Genomic DNA, 23,105 nt, shown 5'->3' on the forward strand with positions numbered 1-23,105 from the left:
GAGATTAGGGCTCGTACAGAGGCATATAGGCAGTCATTTTTCCCTCGTTCTGTTTGGGAGTGGAACAGGGAGAGAAGATGCTAGTTGTGGTACGAGGTACCCTCCGCCACGCACCGTATGGTGGATTGCGGAATATGTATGTAGATGTAGAACTCATTCGACCTTGAAAGCCAAAACTTTTAAGTTCCTCCAAAAGAATGTTTTTAGATATTTATTCCAAATTCAACTGTGCAAATCACAACAATCCTGATAGGAGAACTTGTTATTTAGATATTTCAAGACATTGTCATTGAAATAGTAAATGGGATGCTGGAGAGGGCCTTCTAGAACCTGAATTATCGCTGACAAACTATTTACTTGTCTAAACAGAAGTATTTCCTTGCTGCAGGAGTGTAGTTAATGAACACCAACTGTGAACTGTAGTTTTACTGACTTAGTTTTTACAGTAGCCACAGATAAATCTTCACATACCATACTTGTAGTAGTAAACGCGAAAGATATTGACTTTATGACTGCCATAAATTTACCATAACCTCTCTGTAGTCTCTCATCACCTTTTGCTGTGGGCACAAGACCTGGGTTTACTGCTAGATCAACATTTCAACACCTGCATTGGGGGTTTGGAAGGAGTTATACAGAAAACTTCAACTGGAATGTAAATGCAGAGAACATTCATTCTGGATAACTTCATAAACACTTAATTACACATACAAAGAATAATTCTCAACAGTCTCAAGCTCACTTGAATTGGATCGAAACTTGGTTAGTGCATCACAAAGCTCAGTTTGTGGGAGGGATGCTACTGCAGCTGAGCGCGTCCTTTCTTCAGCTCACTGCGTCAATGGCCCATAACTAAACAAACACTATAACTGCACTTGGCCAAGCTGTGTTGTTGGCTTCTGGTGTGCAGTTGTTGGCTGCAAAGTCAGCTATCAGCTGCTTCCTATGGCTCAGTTTCCGGGCTTGTTCCTCAGTCTGAGACCGAAGACTCCTCCAGTATCCATGACTTCTTACAGAAGTCTAAAATTTCATTTTCTAAATCCATATAAGAACTTCATTTCCCTTTCCATTCCCCATATAGGACCAGGGTTTTGGTTAGCATCATCACCACTGGCGAAGTTCATGATCTCTGCATGCCAGTCCGTGTCATATTCTCTCTCTCTCTCTCTCTCTCTCTCTCTCTCTCTCTCTCTCTCTCTCTCTCTCTCTCTCTCTCTCCCCTACCCCTTTAATACACTCCTGGAAACTGAAATAAGAACACCGTGAATTCATTGTCCCAGGAAGGGGAAACTTTATTGACACATTCCTGGGGTCAGATACATCACATGATCACACTGACAGAACCACAGGCACGTAGACACAGGCAACAGAGCATGCACAATGTCGGCACTAGTACAGTGTATATCCACCTTTCGCAGCAATGCAGGCTGCTATTCTCCCATGGAGACGATCGTAGAGATGCTGGATGTAGTCCTGTGGAACGGCTTGCCATGCCATTTCCACCTGGCGCCTCAGTTGGACCAGCGTTCGTGCTGGACGTGCAGACCGCGTGAGACGACGCTTCATCCAGTACCAAACATGCTCAATGGGGGACAGATCCGGAGATCTTGCTGGCCAGGGTAGTTGACTTACACCTTCTAGAGCACGTTGGGTGGCACGGGATACATGCGGACGTGCATTGTCCTGTTGGAACAGCAAGTTCCCTTGCCGGTCTAGGAATGGTAGAACGATGGGTTCGATGACGGTTTGGATGTACCGTGCACTATTCAGTGTCCCCTCGACGATCACCAGTGGTGTACGGCCAGTGTAGGAGATCGCTCCCCACACCATGATGCCGGGTGTTGGCCCTGTGTGCCTCGGTCGTATGCAGTCCTGATTGTGGCGCTCACCTGCACGGCGCTAAACACGCATACGACCATCATTGGCACCAAAGCAGAAGCGACTCTCATCGCTGAAGACGACACGTCTCCATTCGTCCCTCCATTCACGCCTGTCGCGACACCACTGGAGGCGGGCTGCACGATGTTGGGGCGTGAGCGGAAGACGGCCTAACGGTGTGCGGGACCGTAGCCCAGCTTCATGGAGACGGTTGCGAATGGTCCTCGCCGATACCCCAGGAGCAACAGTTTCCCTAATTTGCTGGGAAGTGGCGGTGCGGTCCCCTACGGCACTGCGTAGGATCCTACGGTCTTGGCGTGCATCCGTGCGTCGCTGCGGTCCGGTCCCAGGTCGACGGGCACGTGCACCTTCCGCCGACCACTGGCGACAACATCGATGTACCGTGGAGACCTCACGCCCCACGTGTTGAGCAATTCGGCGGTACGTCCACCCGGCCTCCCGCATGCCCACTATACGCCCTCGCTCAAAGTCCGTCAACTGCACATACGGTTCACGTCCACGCTGTCGCGGCATGCTACCAGTGTTAAAGACTGCGATGGAGCTCCGTATGCCACGGCAAACTGGCTGACACTGACGGCGGCGGTGCACAAATGCTGCGCAGCTAGCGCCATTCGACGGCCAACACCGCGGTTCCTGGTGTGTCCGCTGTGCCGTGCGTGTGATCATTGCTTGTACAGCCCTCTCGCAGTGTCCGGAGCAAGTATGGTGGGTCTGACACACCGGTGTCAATGTGTTCTTTTTTCCATTTCCAGGAGTGTAATTTTTCCCTCGTTTTCGCAGCCAATGTTTCTTGAGAGCTTTCCACATTTCAAAAATAACATTTCCTCCCCGTGTCTCCAGTCGCAATATAACATAGGTAAAATGCTGTCGACTTGAAACTGCATTTGAATACATTAAATCGTCACCCAGGCGAACTCAGTATCCATCCGAAGTAACGAACTGCATCTGGTCACCTTCCTCGAATTCCATTCTGGCCTTGTTGTTGTTGTTGTTGTTGTTGTTATGGTCTTCAGTCCAGATACTGGTTTGATGCAGCTCTCCATGCTACCCTATCCTGTGCAAGGTTCATCATCTCTGAGTAACTACTGCATCCTACAGCCTTCTGAACCAGGTTAGGATACTCATCCCTTGGTCTCCCCCTGCGATTGGTGATCCCTTGATGCCTCATACCGTGTCCTACCAACCGATCCCTTCTTCTAGTTGTGCCACAAATTCCTCTTCTCCCCAGTTCTATTCAGTACCTCCTCATTAGTTACGTGATCTACCCATCTAATCTTCAGCATTCTTCTGTAGCACCACATTTCGAAATCTTCTATTCTTTTCTTGTCTAAACTATTTATCGTCCACGGTTTATTTCCATAGATAGCTACACTCCATACAAATACTTTCAGAAAGGACTTCCTGACACTTAAATCTATACCGATGTTAACAAATTTCTCTTCTTCAGAAACGCTTTCCTTGCCACAGCCAGTCTGCATTTTATATCCTCTCTACAACGACCACCACCAGTTATTTTGCTCCCCAAATAGCAAAACTCATCTACTACTGTAAGTGTCTCATTTACTAATCTAATTCCCTCAACATCACCCGATTTAATTCGACTACATTCCATAAGCCTCGTTTTGTTTTTGTTGATGTTCATTTTATATCCTCCTTTCAAGACACTGTCCATTCCGTTCAAATGCTCTTCCAGGTCCCTTGCTGTCTCTGACAGAACCACAATGTCTATCGGCAAACCTCAAAGTTTATATTTCCTCTCCATGGATTACGAATGCTAATGCTATCTCTCCGTAAAAGGCTAGATTCTCATCTATATACGTTACAATATTATGCGGATGTAACGTAACAGTATTAGGAAACTACAAGTCCACATTGCTGAATTCGCGCTACGGGCTCCGCGCGACCTTGAAGTCTTGAACCGGCCTTGTTCGCAGGTGAATACCAGCGTGGCTTATATAGTAACAGCAGGCATGTTAGTGCAAAGCTGAACCGCGTTATCCATCCAGAATTCATCAAATACATACTTTGAGTGACGCTGTACCTGTTGTCTTCAGGATGATATAGTTTGAAGTTGAGTTCTATAGCTTTGGTAGACCTGCATGCATAAGAGTCCGCAAGAGAGTAAAATGGGAGCACTTGCTGCAACCCCCTCCGCCACGGAATCCGGAGTACAGTTTTTATTCATTTTTTCATTACAGAAATCTGGCACACTTCTAGAAGTGGTTTAACCAATTGTCAAATTATCTGGCTGATCGCAGTGAGAAAGTACTATAGCAATTACCATCTTATCTTTAGAAGTGTAACACCAGACAGTCGAGCGCGGGCTACATTCGTTTGTCAGCCGTCCTCCCTTCCATAATAATGAACACGCTGCTGTGCTGCGGATCAAACGATGGCGGAAGAAAACCGCTCTTCTGTACCGTGCCGACTTCCTTAATTGGCTTCTTGGAGGTATTGTTACAAAGTTGGCTACGAGCGGCGCCCCGACTGTAGCGGAATGAAAGTCCCCGTCTCACCTTCAACAATAGCTAACTACAGCGCTTCCTGAAGCATTGTATGGTTACACAGAACGCCAAGTGATGCAGCGTGTGCACTGCGCTAGGCTTTAATGCTCGCTTTACCAGCAGCTTTATCGGCTTCATCACGAGAAGGTATGCAAGAACACGTTTCGTCATTTCATGGTGCTGGAAGGAAGTGTAGCCCGCGTAAGGCAGGCTGGTGAGTTAGTTTAGTATATTATGTTAATTTAACAACAAGGGAACGTTATTGCCAGGTCCGGACATTCAGATTCGAAATGAGGCTAATCCCGTGAACTTCAGTAGGCTTAAGTCGGGAAAAACGAAAATTCATATTTCTCGGGGCTGGCATGGCCCGGCGGGAGTCAGTAACTTTGTGGGATAAGGATGTATACCTCTAGCATGTGTAGACGGCAGAGCAGTCAGCTTTACACTCCCCCGAGAGTTCTCCTGCAGTCCTTTCTCTTTAGGAAAAACATTCATTTCCGACACACATCTTCCGATATCACCAATATGACTTCGGGTGACGAAGGCTCTATAGGTTTCTACCAACATTGTAAGTCGTTTTATGGGTTTTCTCATATCACAATACTGATTAAGATCACTCTGCGGTTTTCTACGCGTATCTGACATCTGGGTTCGCAATGAATGGCTACCAGTATTACTCTTACCAAAATTACACACAAGAAATTTAGTATGCTGTGACATACACTTATGGCCATTAAAATTGCTACACCTCGAAGATGACGTGCTACAGACGCGAAATTTAACCGACAGGAAGAAGATGCTGTGATATGCAAACGATTAGCTTTTCAGAACATTCACACAAGGCTGGTGCCGGTGGCGACACCTACAACGTGCTGACATGAGGAAAGTTCCCAACCGATTTCTCATACACAAACAGCAGTTGACCGGCGTTGCCTGGTGGAACGTTGTTGTGATGCCTCGTGTAAGGAGGTGAAATGCGTACCATCACGTTTCCAACTTTGATAAAGGTCGGATTGCAGCTTATCGCGTTTGCGGTTTATCGTATCGCGACATTGCTGCTCGCGTTGGTAGAGATCCAATGACTGTTAGCAGAATATGGAATCGGTGGGTTCAGGAGGGTAATACGGAACGTCGTGCTGGATCCCAACGGCCTCCTATCACTAGCAGTCGAGATGACAGGCCTCTTATCCGCATGGCTGTAACGGATCGTGCAGCCACGTCTCGATCTCCGAGTCAACAGATGGGGACGTTTGGAAGACAACAACCATCTGCACGAACAGTTCGACGACGTTTGCAGCAGCATGGACTATCAGCTCGGAGACCATGGCTGCGGTTATCCTTGACTCTCCATCACAGACAGGACCGCCTGTGATGGTGTACTCAACGACGAACCTGGGTGCACGAATGGCAAAACATTTTTTCGGACGAATCCAGGTTCTGTTTACAGCATCGTTATGGTCGCAACTGTGTTTGGCGACATCGTGGTGAACGCACATTGGAAGCGTGTATTCGTCATCTCCATACTGGCTTATCACCCGGCGTGATGGTTGGGGTGCAATTGGTTACACGTCTCTGCCACCTCTTGTTCGCATTGATGGCACTTTGAACAGTGGATGTTATATTTCAGATGTGTTACGACCCGTGGCTCTACCCTATATTTCAGCAGGATAATGCACGACCGCTTGTTGCAGGTCCTGTACGGGCCTTTCTCGATACAGAAAATGTTCGACTGCTGCCCTGGCCAGCACATTCTCCAAATCTCTCACCAACTGAAAACGTCTGGTCAATGGTGGCCGAGCAACTGGCTCGTCACAATACGCCAGTCACTACTCTTGATGAACTGTGGTATCGTGTTGAAGCTGCATGGGCAGCTGTACCTGTACACGCCATCCAAGCTCTGTTTGACTCAATGCCGAGGCGTATCAAGGCCGTTATTACGGCCAGAGGTGGTTGTTCTGGGTACTGACAGATTCTCAGGATCTATGCACCCAACTTGCGTGAGAATGCAGTCACTTGTCAGTTCCAGAACAATGTATTTGTCCAATGAATACCCGTTTATCATCTGCATGTCTTCTTGGTGTAGGAATTTTAATGACCAGTAGTGTATGTACTTGATAATTTACACCTCGGAAAACTGTTTCCTTAGCCAAAGCGGCTCAAAAATATTGCAATATTGGTAACATCTTACACGAAGCATCACTGTGGTATGATTTTTGGTCAATGACAACATAAACTGAAGTCACATAACTTATTGCATACCTCCTGACATCGTGTCGGACACCTTTTTCCCCAAGCGTAGTGCCGGAGCTCGACGTGGGATGGACCCAACGAGTCGCTGGAAGCCCCCGCTGAAATACTGAGCCATGCAGCCTCTATGGCCGTCCACAATTGTGAAAGTGTTGCAGGTGCAGGACTTTGTGTACGAACTGACCTCTCGATTATATTCCATAAATGTCCGATGGGATTCCTGGCTGGCCAAGTCATTCACTCGAATTATACACAATGTTCTTCAAACCAATAGTAGACAATTGTGGCCTGGTGACCATGGTGCACTGTCATCCATAAAAATTCCACGGTTGTTTGGGAACATGAAGTCTATAAATGGCTGCAAATGGTTTCCAAGTAGCCGAGCATTGCCATTTCCAGTGAATGATCGGTTCAGTTGGACCAAAGGACCGAGTCCATTCCCTGTGAATACAGCCTACACCATTATGGAATCACAACCAGCTTGCACGGTGTCTTGTTGACAACTTGGGTCCACGGCTTCGCAGGCTCTGCGCCACACTCGGAACCCTACAATCAGCTCTTAGCAACTGAAATCGAGACTCGTCTGACCAGGCCACGGTTTTTCAGTTGTCTATGGTCCAACCGATATGGTCACGACCAAGGAGATGCGCTGCAAGCGATGTCGTGCTGTTAGCAAAGGCACTCGCATCGGTCGTCTGCTGCCATACCAAATTTCACCGCACTGTCCTAATAGATTTGATTTCTGCAGTTATTTCATGCAGTTCAAAATGGTTCAAATAGCTCTGAGCACTATGGGACTTAACATCTGAGGTCGTAAGTCCCCTACAATTTTGAACTACTTAAACCTAACTAACCTAAGGACATCACACACATCCATGGCCGAGGCACGATTCGAACCTGCGACCGTAGCGGTCGCGCGGTTCCAGACTGTAGCGCCCAGAACCGCTCGCCCACTACGGCCGGCTATTTCATGCAGTGTTGTTTATCTGTTAGCACTGACAGCTCTACGGAAACGTCGCTGCTATGTGTCGGTAAGTGAAGGTAGTAGGCCACTGCGTTGTCCGTAGTAAGAAGTAGTACCTGAAATTTGGCATTATCGGCACATTCTTGACTGTGGATTTCTGAATACCGAATTCCCTTACGATATCCGAAGTGAAATGTCCCATACGTCTAGCTCCAATTACCATTCCGTGTTCAAGGTCGTGCTGTCAAAATCACGCCGGAAACCTTTTCACATGAATCACCTAAGTTCAAACGACATCTCCGCCAATGCACTGTCCGCCTGTAACTTGTGTACCTGATACTACCGCCCTCTGTGTATGTGCATATCGCTATCCCATTTCTCTTGTCACTTGAGTGATACCTATAAAACTACCAATCACTGATATTATTGATAGACATACAGAGATTTTCCTTTTATTGAAAAGGCTGTATTAACTGCTCTTGCCTTACCCCTTTCTACATGCACAGCTGACAGATTCTTCAGTACTCTAGGAAGAGTTAAACTGGTTATGTTCTACAATGGGTAAAAACAGGTTATGTGAGCTATACATGCCAAGCGTTCACATAAGGAAAGTGACTGAAAAAAACCTTGATTTTACGAACTTAATCATTGACAAATTTGGGCAACAGCTTCTGCGATTTTGATTCGTTTTCAAACAAGATCACCTGTAATATTACATTTTGTGTAGTCTCCTATCACATGTAGTTTTTCAATGTTATTCTTTCCTTCAGCATTTCTTGTTAGGAAAACTAATATATTATTTCGAACTGGAATTTGTGAACTTTAACTTGATATGATCGAAATTGCGTTTTTGTGAAAGTGAATGGATGTATTTTTTTGTAAGCAGAGTTTCAGATAACAGTGTAGAAGCATTTTTGAAATTTCTCTGCAGTTTTACTTTCGAGGAAGATCAGTCAAAGGCTATTAATGCCTGGTTATTTTTGTTTATAACCAACAGTATTCTCATAACGATTTTTTCCTACTTCGTAATATTCACATTCAATGTCACTTTAACATTTTTCATACATGAATAAAAATATCTTTAGTAAATGTTTTATGCTTTATTTCCTAACTTACTGATCCTTTTGTTAAACATGAGTCAGATTTAATCGTGAAAGGATATAATGTTAGATCATCAGCTTCAAAAAATGTTTCACATGCATGATCGTTTTAATAACACAAAAAGGTTTACTTTGAAGGTAAGCACGAAGCCATGCTTACTTTTCATGTAGCAATGTAATCTATATAAAACAAATACTGAGTAGGTAACTACCATTTATCTGGGATATAATAATAAATGGCAGCTTTCAAGTCTTACCACCTACCTCCCCCCTCCCGAAAAATTTCTTGGACGCCCATACCTCCATGTCCTTCCACTATAACCGTGCAGGTCTACGGGAATGACATGCTTAACGCTTATACAATACTACAACAGCGCTGGATCATATAGGGCTCGTCCTGTGAACAAATATCATTAACATCAAACAAATCCCTACATATAGAGGCTCACTATCTCCCAGTCTAAAGTTGTAGCGAGTGTTTGATATGCAATCTAATGGGAAGCGTAGTTGCTTGCAGTCGCCTTTTTCATGCCCTCTTCGAGCTGGGAGAAACATTATAAGAAGGGCTGCACTCACTTCCCGCAGAGTTCACACACTGCTTTCATTAAGGGTATCGCAAAGCTCTGTAGCTGAAGCATTGATGGTCAGAGTAAAAACGCACTCCGTTGGCATTATTTACATTTTATTAAGTTAGCGCACAAATTTTCTACATTCCATTCATGTTCATAATTCTAGCGTAACTTCTTTGTCTGAAACTGTATCTTGATATTTTTGTCAGTGCCGTGTCATGCTTTTTGATAACATTCAATATGTAACTTACGATTTATAGTTTTTTTTAATTTTTATTTTACTTGCGGAAATCTCGAGCTCTTAGTATCTAGACAACGAAGGAACAACTTCTTAGTTCGACATAACTGATAATATAGTACAACGACTATCACGTCTACAAAAAAGTTCGTCATGGACAGAAAGGGAAGTGGGAAATGGTACGCTAAATGTAACGGCGTAATGATTGTGCTGTCTGTGTATTTAGATACGAGCGACCATTGATTTTTATGACATGGTTACGGTTGTGTGCCCACGACACTCTCGTGTGGAGTGGGAGCGCCGCACGCCCAGGCCGTGTTTGTAGCGTAAGCTTGCAGACGTTACCATGGAAACGTAAACAAATGGCACGGTATGACGGGTAAACACTAAACACTTTCTGGTATTGGAACAACTATGGACATCAGTGTGCTATTTCCCGCTGCTCCATAGGAGTGGTGTCTAAAAGAAAAGAAAAAGAAGAGGAGGGGGGGGGGTGCAGATAACCATTGCAAATATGCATTTAGTCACTGCGTATCTCAAAAATAAGTGAATAAAATAAGTAGCGGGAACATTATCGTTTAATGGCCCACGACGAAAGCAACATGGATGTATGCCAAACTTGGGTCTGTCAACGATTAGGAACGCGGAATCGGCCGTGTCCCTTTCACAGCGACCATCACGACATTTGCACTGATCTATTTAACCCTTAGAGCCCCAGTTGTTTCTGTCTCAAACCACAATTTTATTCATATTGTTTGAAAGTACCAGTGTTTTTAGCACGAACCACAGATACTACTAAATGCCTGATGCAACAACGGTATTTCCGAAAACGGGTCCAGTGACCTAACTTAGCTGTGCTTTACAGCCCCAGATATAAGCGGGCAGGAGACATGCCACCCTCTGCGGATTCACGTCCCTTGTTCATGCATGTTACGCTTAGCTACTACGTCTTTCAGTTCCCTGGTAGGTTTAAGCATAATAATTTACATTTTTAATAGATCTGCAGTTACCATTATACAAAGCAGATGATGGAAGCACTGGTATACAGCATAGCTGCAGTGGATCGAATCCTGGTTTCATTTACGCGAGGAACGTTGTTCTGCTGTCAAAGCTAACCTAGTCTAAAATTAACATTATACATCTTCTTCCTTTTAAACAGATAGTACACGAACATAATACACGACGAAACACAGGCTACTTGGAATACAGGATTCAGAAACACACCGCGACGTTACGCACAATTGCACTTTTTGCCGTAAAGCTGTGTGTTGCACACGTTAACAGCGGATTCCAACATTTAACACTACATCGTTTTTACCCGTAGTCAGCAAGTAAAATTACGAGGGGGGAGGTGGTAAAATATCAGCAGACGGAGCTCTTCTCGTGGACGAATATCGTCTGAAACCACCAACTTGGCAAACGAAGTGAGCAGCTCGACCTACAGATCTAAGGCCTACGAGGCGTGTTTGGAGTGCTGCTGCTGGGTCTGTGGTTTAGTGAAGCCCAACGGCGAGGTTATCAGGGCCCTTACGAAAATGAGTAGGAACGAAAGTGGTTAAAACGTATAAAATGTTATAAAAAGATGAAAGAGGCAATCTGACACAATTGCACTTATTCTCTCACAATCTCACCACGGTCACCCGCATAATCACATTATCTCATATTCGCTACATAACATGGATAGTCATATGTCCTAAAACTGTGAATTGAAACGCAAGTGATAGAAGAGGAAAGCTAAAATAATTTCACAGGGATATGTGGCTGCCTGCTCACTTACAAAAAAACTTGGATGATCCACCCACCAAGGTAACACATTAAAAACTTCTCTCTATAATTTTAGGGAACAAGTCAGAAATTTCACAGAACCTTAAAAATCGCTCCACATTCAGGTCATGGTCAGTTAAAGCAGAGGACAAATTTGAAGGACAATTTGCTACGGCCCTCTCGTAAACTAAACTGTGACGCACTGCGATCTGTACGCCATAAGCACTACACATTCTACATCTACATGACGGTGTGTGGCGGAGGGTACCCTGAGTACCTCTATCGGTTCTCCCTTCTATTCCAGTCTCGTATTGTTCGTGGAAAGAAGGATTGTCGGTATGCTTCTGTGTGGGCTCTAATCTCTCTGATTTTATCCTCATGGTCTCTTCGCGAGATATACGTAGGAGGGAGTAATATACTGCTTGAATCCTCGGTGAAAGTATGTTCTCGAAACTTTAACAGAAACCAGTACCGAGCTACTGAGCGTCTCTCCTGCAGAGTCTTCCACTGGAGTTTATCTATCATCTCCGTAACGCTTTCGCGATTACTAAATGATCCTGTAACGAAGCGCGCTGCTCTCCGTTGGATCTTCTCCATCTCTTCTATCAATCCTATCTGGTACGGATCCCACACTGCTGAGCAGTATTCAAGCAGTGGGCGAACAAGCGTACTGTGACCTACTTCCTTTGTTTTCGGATTGCATTTCCTTAGGATTCTTTCAATGAATCTCAGTCTGGCATCTGCTTTACCGACGATCAACTTTATATGATCATTCCATTTTAAATCACTCCTAATGCGTACTCCCAGATAATTTATGGAATTAACTGCTTCCATTGGTTCCATTGGAACTGCTGACGGCCTTGAGAGAGCCAGTCCTGACAAAACTCTACCATCTGGTGAGCAAGATGTATGGGACAGGCGAAATACCCTCAGACTTCAAGAAGAATATAATAATTCCAATCCCAAAGAAAGCAGGTGTTGACAGATGTGAAAATTACCGAACTATCAGTTTAATAAGTCACAGCTGCAAAATACTAACACGAATTCTTTACAGACGAATGGAAAAACTGGTAAAAGCGGACCTCGGGGAAGATCAGTTTGGATTCCGTAGAAATGTTGGAACACGTGAGGCAATACTAACCTTACGACTTATCCTAGAAGAAAGACTAAGAAAAGGCAAACCTACGTTTCTAGCATTTGTAGACTTAGAGAAAGCTTTTGACAATGTTAACTGGAATACTCTCTTTCAAATTATGAAGGTGGCAGGGGTAAAATACAGGGAGCGAAAGGCTATTTACAATTTGTACAGAAACCAGATGGCAGTTATAAGAGTTGAGGGACATGAAAGGGAAGCAATGGTTGAGAAGGTATTGAGACAGGGTTGTAGCCTATCCCCGATGTTATTCAATCTTTATATTGAGCAAGCAGTGACAGAAACAAAAGAAAAATTCGGAGTAGGTATTAAAGTCCATGGAGAAGAAATAAAAAGGTTGAGGTTCGCCGATGACATTGTAATTCTGTCAGAGACAGCAAAGGACTTGGAAGAGCAGTTGAACGGAATGGACAGTGTCTTGAAAGGAGGATATAAGATGAACATCAACAAAACAAAACGAGGATAATGGAATGTGGTCGAATTAAGTCGGGTGATGCTGAGGGAATTAGTTTAGGAAATGAGACACTTTAAGTAGTAAAGGAATTTTGCTATTTGGGGAGCAAAATAACTGATGATGGTCGAAGTAGAGAGGTTATAAAATGTAGACTGGCAATGGCAAGGAAAGCGTTTCTGAAGAAGAGAAATTTGTTAACATCGAGTATAGATTTAAGTGTCAGGAAGTCGTTTCTGATAGCATTTGTATGGAGTGTAGCCATGTATGAAAGTGAAACATGGACGATAAATAGTTTGGACAAGAAGAGGATAGAAGCTTTCGAAATGTGGTGCTACAGAAGAATGCTGAAGATTAGATGGGTAGATCACGTAACTAATGAGGAAGTATTGATTAGGATTGGGGAGGAGAGAAGTTTGTGGCACAACTTGACCAGAAGAAGGGATCGGTTGGTAGGACATGTTCTGAGGCATCAAGGGATCACAAATTTAGCATTGGAGGGCAGCGTGGAGGGTAAAAATCGTACAGGGAGACCAAGAGATGACTACACTAAGCAGATTCAGAAGGATGTAGGTTGCAGTAGGTACTGGGAGATGAAGAAGCTTGCACAGGATAGAGTAGCATGGAGAGCTGCATCAAACCAGTCTCAGGACTGAAGACTACAACAACAACAACAACAACAACAACAACAACTGCTTTCAGTTGCTGACCTGCTATTTTGTAGCTAACTGATAAGGGACCTATCTTTCTATGTATTCGCAGCACATTACACTTGTCTACATTGAGACTGAATTGCCATTCCCTGCACCATGCATCAATTCGCTGCAGATTCTCCTGCATTTCAGTACACTTTTCCATTGTTACAACCTCTCGATACACCACAGCTTCATCTGCAAAAAGCCTCAGTGAACTTCCGATGTCATCCACAAGGTCATTTATGTATATTGTGAAGAGCAGCGGTCCTATGACACTCCCCTGAGGCACACCTGAAATCAGTCTTACTTCGGAAGACTTCTCTCCATTGAGAATGACATGCTGCGCTCTGTTATCTAGGAACTCTTCAATCCAATCACACAATTGGTCTGATAGTCCAGATGCTCTTACTTTGTTCATTAAACGACTGTGGGGAACTGTATCGAACGCCTTGCGGAAGTCAAGAAACACGGCATCTACCTGTGAAGCCGTGTCTATGGCCCTCTGAGTCTCGTGGACGAATAGCGCGAGCTGGGTTTCACACGACCATCTTTTTCGAAACCAATGCTGATTCCTACAGAGTAAATTTCTACTCCAAAAAATATTATACTCTAACATAATACGTGTTCCAAAATTCTACAACATTGGAGGGTCCTACCGCAGGGGCAAGAAGCTATGCGTCATAGGGCTGTGTACTAAGCGAAGGCTAGTAAGAAGGACCTCTTCCCGTCTGCGTGATTGGAAGAAAGTACGCCATGGCCGAGCTGTTGACTTTACTAGATGGAGCTTATTGTCTATAGCTGTCAGCCACCAATCTTGCTTCTGTCTACACATGACACTATAACTCAGCAATGAGATGATAGATTGTACGGAGAGGGCACTTTAAACTGATTATGGTAACATGCCGCCTATGCTGCTACATTTGCCATTTAGGGTTCCTTAAAAAACCTATGCGCCTGGGTATCCAGTGGAAAGGCACCTCATTTCCCAGACTTTGTAGATAGAGCAGTGCGTCCTGGATATTCTGGACTACTTTATAAATTTCTTATGCTCCCAGGAACCTTGCTACTGCTCGCAGACCGCCCTCCACAGACTAATGTCGCATCGAAAGCTACTTATTTTGGAAGAATGTACTCACCATCTTCTGGTGTTATAGAGGATTCACGGACCTCCACTACTTCCTCCTGCCCGGGAGAGTTGATCACGAACGAAAGTACGCCCATGTAGCAAACGATGCACCATGCATACGCTCATATCAATATACACTCTAAGACACAAAAAGACGCACCACGAAGGAAGTATCGGATTGAAAGTCGATAGGTGCGACGTACATGCACAGACGAATTATTGCAATCACAGAAAAAAATGGATAATTTATTCAAGAGAAAGAGCTTCACAAATTGAGCAAGTCAATAACGCATTGGTCCACCTCTGGCCCTCATGCAAACGCTTATTCGGCTTGGCATTGATTGACTTGAGTTGTTGGACGTCCAGCTGAGGGATATCTTGCCAAATTCTGTCCACAGAGCTGGTTGGAGGGCCCTGAGGCCCTGACCATAAGGCTCAATTGGGAGAGATCCGGCGACCTTGCCGACCAAGACAGAGTTTGGAAAGCACAAAGACAAGCAGTAGAAACTCTCGCCGTGTGTGGGCGGGCATATCATTCTGAAATGCAAGCCAATGAGGGAAACAAAATGGATCTTAGAACAATGTCGACGTACGGCTGTGCTGTAAGGGAGCCGCGAACGACAACCAAAGGGGTCCTGCTATGAAATGAAATGGCACCCCCGACCATCACTCCTTGTTGGGCCGTATGGCGGGCGACAGTCAGGTTGGTATCCCACCGCTGTTTGGGGCGTCTTCAGACACGTCTTCGTTGGTCATCGGAGTCATTTCGAAGCGAGATTCACCACTGAAGACAATTCTACTTCAGTCAATGAGATTTCAGGCCGAAGACGTGTCTTGAAATCGCCCAGACAGCGGTAACATAGCCGACAACCAGGAGTGACGGTCTGGGGTGCCACCTCTTTTAATAGCAGGATCCCTTTCGTTGTCATCCGCGGCACCCTTACAGCACAGCGGCAAGTCGACGATATTCGACGAGCCATTTTGTTTCCCTTCATGGCAAGCCATCCTCATTTCAGCGTGATGGTGCTCACCCACACATGGCGAGAGTTTCTACTGCTTGTGTTCGTGTTTGCCAAACCTTACCTTGGCCAGCAAGGTCGCCGGATCTCTGCTCAGATGAGAACGTTTGGAGCAGTATGGGCAGGGCCCTCCAACCAGCTCGGGATTTTGATGATTGCTCAACAGGACATCCGTCAACTCTGTCAATCAATTCCAACCGAACAAGTGTTTGCATAGGGGACAGAGGTGGACCATCCCGTTACTGAATGGCTTAATTTGTGAAGCGCTCTCTCTCTCTCTCTCTCTCTCTCTCTCTCTCTCTCTCTCTCTCTCTCTCTCTTTCTCTTTCTTTTGAATAAATCAACCATTTTATCTGAAATTGTAATCACTTGTTTGTCAGTGCATGCAGGTCTACTGATTTCCGTCCCATTCGCATAATTCCTTCGTAGTGCGTCGGTTTTCATGTTTTAGAGTGTACATAAAGTACATGAAGTGTTTAACATCTTACTGGAAACGGAGCAAATGTTCGGCCTGGACATAGATTGAGAACGAAATCGGTCGTGTCATTTTGGAAGGAAAGGAAACCTCCCGCTATCTGCCACAAAGAAAAACGTAAATTTGAGTGGCTGGACGGGAACTTGAAACCTGCTCCTCCAGAATGCGTATGCAATGTCTTAGCCATTGTACTACCTCTTTCGATTGCTCGAGATGCTATTGTCTATGAAAAAGACAGCTCGATGCGGGGTTCTATGGGAAACTGACTTAGACAACTCGTCACTATGAGACAGAATAATCAAGAGCGATGGCCTCTGTAGTACAGAACAAAAGCAGATGTATGTATCTCTGTAACCAGTCATAACAGTCAAATACCTACGGCTTCCTTGCAAAGAGAAATGCAGTGAAACTAATACGTAGTCTTAACTATAGTAGTGGCGAAACAAACGACCCTTATTTATTGGCAGAAATCTGTGAAACATTAGGCTACCTGTAAAGGAGACGATTTCCAAGACCCTTAAGGGACCTTTCCTGAGTAGTGTTCATATCTTTCACGAAATTTCAATCACCAACTTTCTCCTCCGAGTATAAAATATTCTGTTGACGCCCAATTACATAGGGAACAATTACAATCGTAATAAAATAAGAGCTGTTCTTTTTTCCCGCGCGCTGTTCGGGAGTGAAAAGGTAAGAAAAATTGTGTGACAGTGGCTCGATGAACCTTCTGCCTCTGTGAATTGAAGGGTTTTCATGTAGATCTACGTTCTCAATATGACTAAAGAAAACAAGTACGTGCTTCGTTAACAAAATGATAGCACGGAAGACACTGAAAAAAATTGCTGGTAGTAACAATACGTGAGATATGCAGAGAAATAACTTCCGAAAGAAATGATGTAATCATTTAATTTGTCCGTAAAACGATAAGAACAAGATAATGGAGACAAGTTCATAGAAAGTGTTATGTTACATCTACATCGTAAATGAGGTAAGACTGCTGATGAGACAAACTTCGGCCCCATATTTGTCAATATTTTTTTTTTTTTTTTTTTTTTTACAAATCAAACATTGTCTGGGTGTAACAATTTGTAAAGATGTCAAATACAATGATCACGAACGTTCAGTTGCCGGTAAACCAGGTGGTATACTTCGGTTCACTAGTTACACACAGGGTGTCCCAAAAATAATATACGTTCTGCAAAGCATTATGTAGTTAAAACTATCGATCGCTGCGCCACGGCTCGGTTATTGGAGAAACGAATACATTGTCTAGTTTCTATTCATTGGCGCTAGATGTTGGTTGTCTTCTGTTCCCTTGGTTAGCGCCAAATCATGCAAAATGGCTACTCCGAAACAGAAGTCATTCTGTGTTCTCGATTTTTCAAAGTGTAATTCCGTGATTACAGTGCTAAGACGTTTCTGGTTGAGCTACCAAACTGGTCCTCCGAAGGGACGACAGTTTGTGGAAACGGGATGTGTATATAAAGGAAAGATCCCTGGCCGCCCTCGTGTTTCCGACAAAAATGTCCCACGAAATCAAGCCGCTTTCCAACGTAGTCCTACGAAATCAATTCGTCGTGCCAGTCGGGAGTTATAACGGTCTCCAACAACAATTTGGCATGTTCTGAGACATGGGCTGGTCATGGAGCTGTTACAGGTTCTATCTCGTAACGTCAAATGCAAACGTGTGACTTTTCTGACGAGCTTCAGAATGCTATTGACAGTGATAACACTTTCTCACGGAGCATCCTGTTCAGTGATTAAACGACTTTCCATCTTAGTGTGAAAGGAAACAAACACAATGTTCGAAATTGGGGCCTACAGTACTCACATGTACACAGTGAACATGTACGACATTCACCCAAAGTGCTTTGTGCGATATCCCACTCATCTGTTTACGGCCCATTCTTTTTTGATGGAAACGCGATTAACGGTCAGCATTGTCTTCCTATGTAAGGAAACTGGTTGTTTCCGAGACTGAACGGGGACAACTTATTTTTTTTAACAAGAAGGGGCACGCTTCACCGGATCTGAAAGAAACTCTATCGAGCCGTTGGATTTGTCGTCAAACGACCGGGCATTTAGCACTTCTCAGCTGGCCTCCACGGTCACTGGATTTGACGCCCTGTGACTTCTTTCTGTGGGGTTTTATTAAGAACAACGTTTATATCACAGAACCTAGGGGAGTTGAAGAACCGGATCCGTACTGCCATAACATCAGTAACGATGGACATGCTTACCCGAGTATGGGAGGAATTCGAATATCGAAGTGATATTGCTCGTGTCACTAGTGGAGAGCATATTGAACATCTGTAACCAACACTTGAGACAGTCTTAAATGTGTGTCCCAAGTTTCATATTTGTATGTCTCACAGTTAATTCAATACATGCGTTCGGAACACCCCGTACTATGGAAATGCCAACGGCCTTGCTGCAGTGGTAACACCAGTGCCCGTCAGATCACCGAAGTTAATCGCTGTCTGGCTTAGCTAGCACTTGGGTGACATTTCGTGTCTACGGAGCGCTGTTAGCAACCGGGGTGCACTCAACTCTTGCAATGCCAATTGAGGAGTCACTTGACTGAGAAGTGGTGGTTCCGGTTAAAAACTGACCCGCGCGGAGTGGCCACGCGGTTTGAGGCGCCATGTCACGGATGGCGCGGCCTCTTCCGCCGGAGGTTCGAGTCCTCCCTCGGGCATGAGTGTGTATGTTGTTCTTTGCATAAGTTTAAGTAGTGTTTAAGTCTAGGGACCGATGACCTCATTAGTTTGGTTCCTTAGGAATTCACACTCATACACACAAAAACTGAGAACGGCTGGAAGAGCGGTGTGCTGACCACATGCCCCTCCATATCCGCATCTAGTGACGCCTATCGGTTGAGGATCACAGGGTGGTTGGTCGGTACCGCTGGGCCTTCCGAAGCCTGTTCGGACGGAGTACTATGGAAATTCAGTCAGCCTACAAAGAAGATTGCTTACGAAATACTCGTGCGACCGATCCTAGAACACTGCTCAGTCGTGTGGGACTCATACCAAACAGGATTAACGACACATGTTGAACGTGTACAAAGAAGGGCAGCACAGATGGTCATAGGTTTGACTGACACACAGGAGTGCAGCACGCAAGTGCTACAAACCTGAATTAGGACACACTTGAAGACACATGCTGATTATCCTGCGAAAACTTACGTACACAGTTTCAAGTGACGAATATAGGAGTATACAACAAGCCCCAACGTGTCGCTCACGCAGGGACCGCGAAGAGAACACCCGACTAATTACAGAATGCACAGAGGCACTTAAGCTGTCATTGTTTTTGAGTGTTGAGTTGCAGAGAAAGTTTCTGTCTCCTTTCCGCATCCAAACTGGAATTCTATCACTAGCCAAAAAGTTTTCCTCGACCTGTTTCCTCGGTAACAGAGCAAATGAGGCACAGCTTTCACGGAATTCTAATATTGTTATCGACGAAGGAAAGACGTCCGGGATCTATGTGGGATTTCTCCAACCAGTGAGCTGGAGCGTCTCACCCCTGCAGACAGCCTCACCACATATTAAGAAGCAGACGCAAATCGATGTTAGGAGATGTTCTGACCTGATGAGAACAAGGCCGGCCTCTTCTTTGGCAAGCTGCCAAATCCCGAGCTGCCGCTTGCCACAGATCCCGCCACTGAGCCGCTGGAGTAGTCGTCTCTCCTCTCAGAGCCTTCCTCTTGTACAACTACTGGTTTATGTTTTAGAGATGGCGACGGACTGAAATCAGAACAATTGCGATGAAGCAGCTTGCCATAACATAAATATTTAAGTATTTTGTCAAATTTTCCAAGCCATTTTACATTTTTCAACGGAAAAAAACAGCTTTTTCCAGCAAGAACGAACAACCTAATGCAAACGAACTTCTTAAAGTTTACCAAATTTTCACATAATCCGATGATTCATATATGAAGGTGTAATGAGACCAAAATGCCAGTTTAAAAGATGAGAAGTTATGAGTGGCGCTGGAGAAGAGAGCTGAAGTCCATACAATAGAAAGCGCTCCAATGAAAATGTTTTAATATCAGTCAGTTACTACAGCATTATCTCCAGAACAATAACCGTTTTGAACCTCTGCTGTCTATTTGTTTCAGGGAAGATAATTCAGCGTTGCCAAATGTATTGATGTTTCAAAATATGTTGACTACTGCCTATTACACACAAATGAAAACGTGATTCTGACGTTCTACAAACGGTTAGAACTTAAAAAGTGAAAAAACTTAGTTAGTTTCTTCGTCATTTTCCATAAATTATACTGAAAGGTACAGGAATCTATTACATTTGTAATACTTACACTTTAAATAAAATGTCTCCCGACAGCATATTCATTTTAACGGATACTCTCAGCATAGAATTATCTTGCCTATGCCGGGTATCGTATCCTTCTAGCAGGTACCTTCGAGTCGTCTCCCCGGATCCGGCGAACTCGGCAAGATTCAGGTCACAAAAACCAAGCTTCTGGAATGATCTTCCGCCTTTCACTTCCTGAAACGCAACAGAAGCTTCAATGACTAAATTGTATGACACATGATTCATTAAGTTCTTCGCTGAAAATGCATTGCTTGAAAAAACTTTTGCAATTAACTGAATGTTAGCCGGCAAACGTAGCTATGCTAAGTTGTTAAGTATGTCTGTTGAGTCCCAAATAAAAGAGTCATGTCACATGAGCGGACGTTGATGTAGGAATTGTGTGTTATCGTCTGGTGTCCCATGGGGTAGCACTGGAACAGCCTAGCAACAGTGGAATCTTATGCCGTTGACCTTAAGCATCCTTTTCATGTGGCAGGTATGCAACTTAAAGTAACATGAACTGCAGGTAGTAACTTAAAGTGTAGGTAGTGCGTGCACACGTCTGCATATTGTTGATATGTGGATATTGACGAGTACGGAAACTAAAGTAACACGTGCACTAATCCAGGATAGCACCACTGACACGTCACTAAACTGAACTGCGCTCAAGTAGACCAGACAAATGCAAAAACGGCCACAGGTATTAAAATTTGCTCTTGTAGTGCAGAGCCTGAGATGACATGAACCCTCCCTAAACCGGTCCAAAAATATGTAACATTCTACGTTGTAGGTTATACTGTCAACCGCACCTTATTCGTTGCTCCATGAGACTATTTCCAGAGTTTATGGATTTTAAACAGTGTACTGGCGTTCAACCATCTTTGTGTGAGGCCACATCACATTTCTTACTGACCTTTTAAATACGCAAGCATTGGTTGTAGCGTTAACGTTTCACTGCGATTTACCCTCCTCTGTCACAGAAAGAGTTATTTTCTCACACACGTCACTAAACTGAACTGCGCTCAAGTAGACCAGACAAATGCAAAAACGGCCACAGGTATTAAAATTTGCTCTTGTAGTGCAGAGCCTGAGATGACATGAACCCTCCCTAAACCGGTCCAAAAATATGTAACCTTACCCACCACCGACGTCGATTTGAAACGCAAGCAAAATTGATGTTAGTTCTTTTAACTAAACCACAACACTGGCAGTGAATTATAAATATCGATACACGCCTCTGAGGGCTCCAACGGTTAAAGTCAACCTGCGGAAGCAACGTCAATTTCTGAGTAGTGACAATTAGCAAGAATGGACGGATGTATACCCACTCAAAGGTGTCTTCCGGGAAGCTAGTAAGCAACTGGAACAAAACTTGATCTCTCTCATTCCAGTCAGTCACATTTAGTGGAACACCAGCCATCTAGTTCCGCAACTTCGTTGGTGTTACACGAAGACCGCATTCTGTACACTTCCCTCGACCATTTCTCTTCTTAGCTCGGGAAAGTAAGCAAATCCTCGTTTCAGTCCCTCACAAACTACAACGCAGATCAGGCCCATCTGGCAGCCTGGATGGTTTTAAGGCTTCTCACACGACTACACTACTGGTCATTAAAATTGCTACACCACGAAGAAATGCAGATGATAAACGGGTATTCATTGGACAAATATATTATACTAAAACTGACATGTGATTATATTTTCACGCAATTTGGGTGCATAGATCATGAAAAATCAGTACCCCGAACAACCACCTCTGACCGTAATAACGGCCTCGATGCAACTGGGAATGGAGTCAAACAGAGCTTGGATGACATGTACAGGTACAGCCGCCCATGCAGTTTCAACACGATAACGCAGTTCATCAAGAGTAGTGACTGGTGTATTGTGACGAGCCAGTTGCTCGGCCACCAATGACCAGATGTTTTCAATTGGTGAGAGATCTGGAGAATGTGCTGGCCAGGGCAGCAGTCGAACATTTTCTGTACCCAGAAAGGCCCGTACAGGACCTGCAACATGCGGTCGTGCATTATCCTGCTGAAATGCAGGGTTTCGCAGGGCTCGAATGAAGGGTAGCGCCACGGGTCGTAACACATCTGAAATGTAACGTCCACTGTTCAAAGTGCCGTCAATGCGAACAAGAGATGACCGAGACGTGGCACCCCGTACCATCACGCCGGGTGATACGCCAGTATGGCGATGACGAATACCCGCTTCCAATGTGCGTTCACCACGATGTCACCAAACACAGATGCGACCATCATCATGCTGTAAACAGAACCTGGATTTATCCGAAAAAATGACTTTTGCCATTCGTGCACCAAGGTTCGTCGTTGAGTACACCATCATAGGTGCTCCTGTCTGTGATGCAGCGTCAAGGGTAACCGCAGTCATGGTCTCCGAGCTGATAGTCCATGCTGCTGCAAACGTCGTCGAACTGTTCGTGCAGATGGTTGTCGTCTTCCAAACGTCCCCATCCGTTGATTCAGGGATCGAGACGTGGCTACACGATCCGTTACAGCCATGCGGATAAGATGCCTGTCATTTCGACTGCTAGTGATACGAGGCCGTTGGGATCAAGCACGGCG

General features: G+C 44.7%; 1 protein-coding gene across 4 annotated transcripts in view; it reads right to left on the minus strand.

The window, feature by feature from the left end:
* Positions 1–23,105, minus strand: part of LOC124723107 (protein FAM102A) — a 478,486-nt gene that overhangs the window by 75,669 nt on the left and 379,712 nt on the right. For all 4 annotated transcript variants that reach the window (XM_047248290.1, XM_047248289.1, XM_047248288.1 and 1 more), the window contains exons 3-4: positions 20,525–20,715; positions 19,793–19,950 (exon numbers count right to left, since the gene is read on the minus strand). In XM_047248290.1, coding sequence (XP_047104246.1) covers positions 19,793–19,950; positions 20,525–20,715 — 349 coding nt within the window. The remainder of the gene's footprint in view (positions 1–19,792; positions 19,951–20,524; positions 20,716–23,105) is intronic.

Source organism: Schistocerca piceifrons, chromosome X (genome assembly GCF_021461385.2).
Source record: "Schistocerca piceifrons isolate TAMUIC-IGC-003096 chromosome X, iqSchPice1.1, whole genome shotgun sequence".
NCBI classification, from domain to species: domain Eukaryota; kingdom Metazoa; phylum Arthropoda; class Insecta; order Orthoptera; family Acrididae; genus Schistocerca; species Schistocerca piceifrons.